The sequence below is a fragment of the Cyprinodon variegatus genome, unplaced genomic scaffold, assembly GCF_000732505.1.
Source record: "Cyprinodon variegatus isolate N-32 unplaced genomic scaffold, C_variegatus-1.0 Scaffold175, whole genome shotgun sequence".
Classification (NCBI taxonomy): domain Eukaryota; kingdom Metazoa; phylum Chordata; class Actinopteri; order Cyprinodontiformes; family Cyprinodontidae; genus Cyprinodon; species Cyprinodon variegatus.
This window is the reverse complement of record NW_015150628.1, coordinates 71,084-75,507: the sequence shown is the minus strand read 5'-3', so window position 1 is coordinate 75,507 and position 4,424 is coordinate 71,084. Positions and strand designations below refer to the sequence as shown.

Sequence of the window (4,424 nt, the reverse complement as noted above, 5' to 3'; positions counted from 1 at the left end):
AAATGCAAGTCTAAGGCCTTTGCTGCCTGTATGGGGAGGAGCCCTTTGATGCTTAGCTCTAATTATTGTCAATGAAATACCTGTCTAACTGCTTAGAGCAAGTGCATGGGGCATACATTTGACAGCTTTATAGCTTTACACATGCATTTATCTGTATATTAAACATTATAAAATGAGATTTAGACCTTCTAGGCCTCAACACATCAATCCCTTCCCTTTTATTTTCTTCCAACCCTTTGCTACTATAGCCTCCCTCCAGCTCTCTCTCAAATCGCGAGCGCGCTCCTCTGCGCGCACATCCAAAAGCGAGCACGCGACGTGCCTGAATTCATGACGCTGGGCCAATCAGAGGCGCCATTCCGAAACTTTACCTTTTATGGATAGACCCGGACAGCTGGGCTGCTATAAAAGCGGTGCGCCCACTGCTAGCAGACTCACTCTCAGCGCCGTCACACACACAGCTTGTGCGGGATATCATTTGCCTGAAACCGGTTCCCTTAAAGCGAAAAACCCCCCCACACCCAAAGGTAAGCTTGCAGCAATATTTTTTTTATTTCACTTCTAATTTTAGAGTCCATTGAAATCTAAACATGGCGGCTGGTTTTCTATTGTTGAATGGCAGTGGTTTATTTATTTTTTTCGGCTAAATGTAAAATAGACCACGAGGTTCTTTGTTGGTTCAAAAAGGGGTTTGAATTTGCAGAAATTTTAAGTCTTATCATTTTTAGCTAGATTTGAAGTTGAATTTAGTATTCGTTGTCGCTATGGGATTGACTCATGCATTAACTTTAACCGGCTTATGGCTCATAATGACTATAGAGTTAATACTACGAACTAAGATGGCCTTCTTTATAAGAGTTTAACTTCTGATGCACTTAATAAAAGCATGAAATGTATTCCTGTGGTTTTAGCGCCACTGACTTGGGGCTTGTCTGGATCAGGGCTGCTCCCTTTGTGCGCCTGATCAAGCGGGGTGTGACCTAGTTTAGCATGAGGGCTAACCATGCTAGCACGCCCTTCACAGTTCAATCATTAACGGCTGCGCCCAATAAATGCCCTAAGGATATAGCTGGGTGTCGCTTTTTGAAATCTTGGCTTTAATTAAGTGGAAATTAAAACGACTAAAGGCTTAATTCGTTTAAAGTCGTCAGCTAAATGATGTCTAGACTGTTAAAAGTCGTTATTCTGACAGTTAAAGATGGAGGGGGAGGAAATGGCGAATGACTAATCACTCTTGCTAGTAAAGGTGTGGCTTTCAGGAAATGGTGAGGTAGCCGTGCCCTTGTGACAATTTAAGCTAGGTTATTATGCAACCTTTTAAGGGGTTGATATATTAAAATATCTCGTTAGGTTTTATATATATTTAATTTAAATGTGCACATGGTCGAGCCAGACGGCCTGCATGAATGGTCTTTCAGTATTGTGACGCAGTGGTATTGAAGCAAATATTTCTGAAAGGGGTGGGGGGCTTATTGAGCCAATATGGGGTGGGGGGTGTATAGAAGTAACTTAAACCAACCGGAGGGAGTGGTCTGAGCCGGGTCTAGTAATGTCGACTGTTCCCTTTTTTTTTCTTTTTTTTTTTTTCTTGCCGTATTCTGGCCGCGTGCCACACTGCCGGTAGCCGCAAAGCTGCTCAAAACCGAACCATGTCCTTATATGGTAAGAACAGAATGCAGCAGCACTTCCTTTTGTCTGACTGGTCGGAATGTGGGCTCAGAGCTCCACCTAGCGGTCGCCTCCGCGAACTGCTCCCATTAACAGGAAGTGAAACTTGTAACCGCAGACCAACTGGCTTTGATTGACAGGTTGAACTGATCTCTTCCTTTTTTCTGTTTTTACAGTTCAGCCATGGAAGATGAAATCGCCGCACTGGTTGTTGACAACGGATCCGGTATGTGCAAAGCCGGATTCGCCGGAGACGACGCCCCTCGTGCTGTCTTCCCCTCCATCGTCGGTCGCCCAAGGCATCAGGTTGGTGTCTGAGCTTATCGGAATAGTGAAAAAAATCTTTTATTTAAAGGATATCAAACTAAAGTTTTAAAATCTTATCCTCCAGGGCGTGATGGTGGGTATGGGCCAGAAGGACAGCTATGTAGGTGATGAAGCCCAGAGCAAGAGGGGTATCCTGACCCTCAAGTACCCCATCGAGCACGGTATTGTGACCAACTGGGATGATATGGAGAAGATCTGGCATCACACCTTCTACAACGAGCTGAGAGTTGCCCCTGAGGAGCACCCCGTCCTGCTCACAGAGGCCCCTCTGAATCCCAAAGCCAACAGGGAGAAGATGACCCAGGTACATGCCTTGTTTGGTTGTATTCAGTTCAACCTGAGGTCCCTTCCTTTATTCTCACTTCCTCCTTCCTCCTCCTCTAGGATCACTCTACTATAAGATGATCTATCATCAGCAGGTCTCTTGTGTGCTTTTATTTGCACTTGTGACTTAAAGTTAAACAGAGCTGATGGCTCAGTAATTAAAGTCTGACTTGCACAAGTGTGAAGGAATGTATTTTCTGCACTTTTTATCATCTACTAATATCAGCCTGAGGCTCACTCTAATGCATGTAGTGAGTGCAGTGACCACAGTCCCAACATGTGTTATATACATGCTAACATGTTCACTTCTTCTTTACAGATCATGTTTGAGACCTTCAACACCCCCGCCATGTACGTCGCCATCCAGGCTGTGCTGTCCCTGTACGCTTCCGGTCGTACCACTGGTATCGTCATGGACTCCGGTGATGGTGTGACCCACACAGTGCCCATCTACGAGGGTTATGCCCTGCCCCACGCCATCCTGCGTCTGGACTTGGCCGGCCGCGACCTCACAGACTACCTCATGAAGATCCTGACAGAGCGTGGCTACTCCTTCACCACCACAGCCGAGAGGGAAATCGTGCGTGACATCAAGGAGAAGCTGTGCTATGTCGCCCTGGACTTCGAGCAGGAGATGGGTACCGCTGCCTCTTCTTCATCCCTGGAGAAGAGCTACGAGCTCCCTGACGGTCAGGTCATCACCATCGGCAATGAGAGGTTCCGTTGCCCAGAGGCCCTCTTCCAGCCTTCCTTCCTTGGTATGTTTCACACCCCTGAGTTCTCCACCTGATAGGAATGCACTTTTGAAGGGTATTTGCTAAGTATCAATCTGCTCACAGGTATGGAGTCCTGCGGTATCCATGAGACAACCTACAACAGCATCATGAAGTGCGACGTCGACATCCGTAAGGACCTGTATGCCAACACTGTGCTGTCTGGAGGTACCACCATGTACCCTGGCATCGCCGACAGGATGCAGAAGGAGATCACAGCCCTGGCCCCATCCACCATGAAGATCAAGGTAAGATCATCTCTGGCAGCTGCTCTGACTCCTTCCACTCAGACTACAGGAAAAGTGTCTAACCTGCCACTTGTGTTCCCTTGCAGATCATTGCCCCACCAGAGCGTAAATACTCCGTCTGGATCGGAGGTTCCATCCTGGCCTCCCTGTCCACCTTCCAGCAGATGTGGATCAGCAAGCAGGAGTACGATGAGTCTGGCCCCTCCATCGTCCACCGCAAATGCTTCTAAACAGACTGTTCCTCCTCCCCTTCCCCAAAACACCCAACAACTTCAGCTCTGTGCAGAACAACCACACATTTCTCATACACTCAGGCGCAGAGCCTAGACGACAACTCATTGGCATGGCTTCAGTTATTTTTGGCGCTTGACTCAGGATTTAAAAAAAAAAACTGGAACGATGAAGGAGAACAAATGTTTAGGTTTTTTTGGCTAGGTTTGAAGGAAACCCCTAAGGTTCTGCAGTTTTATCTGGGGGCTTAAAAAAATGTACATTTTGTCATTCCAAATGTTTGTTAAATGCGTTGTTCAGACACATGATTCCAAATGTTAAACTGCATTGTTCAGACACGTATTTGCCTCTGTGAAGGCTGCCCAGTGGTTGGCGCATACTTAAACATGGTTGTAGTATCGCTTGTATGTAAATTTATGTCTGGGTTTTTGTACTTTTCAGCCTTAAAATGATCTTGGTCCTGTTTAATTTTTTTTGTTATGCAAAACCCAATTGTGACCTTCTTCCCCATTGGAGGTTTCATCCCTGGGGTGGTGGGGGGTAAGGGGTCTCAAAGTGATGGTAACATGGGGTGCCAGACCGGTGGGGCCAACCTGTACACTGACTAAACAATCCCAATAAAGTGCACATGTGTTCCAACATACTGTCTTGACTGTCTTCTATCTGGTTAATATGTAAAATAAAGACTAAATAGCACTTTGTTTGTGCAGACTGGAATTGCATTTTAAAAGTAAGGCTGAAATATTAGGCCAAAATGTCTTTCCCTTCAAGTAGTTTCTGCTTTTAAGCTAAAACTAGATTAGTTTCAAAATAAATCTTGACAGATGTACTTTAAAGTTTGAACACAGGAGGG

The 4,424-nt window shown here is 45.8% G+C and overlaps 1 protein-coding gene across 1 annotated transcript; it reads left to right on the top strand.

Annotated features, from left to right (window-relative positions):
• Positions 1–363: 363 nt before the first annotated feature.
• Positions 364–4,212, top strand: actb (actin, beta). Its single transcript, XM_015378596.1, has 6 exons — positions 364–527; positions 1,845–1,974; positions 2,060–2,299; positions 2,639–3,077; positions 3,159–3,340; positions 3,427–4,212. The coding sequence occupies exons 2-6, from the start codon at positions 1,852–1,854 to the stop codon at positions 3,568–3,570; spliced, it is 1,128 nt and encodes a 375-aa protein (XP_015234082.1). The 5' UTR covers positions 364–527; positions 1,845–1,851; the 3' UTR covers positions 3,571–4,212.
• Positions 4,213–4,424: the final 212 nt, after the last annotated feature.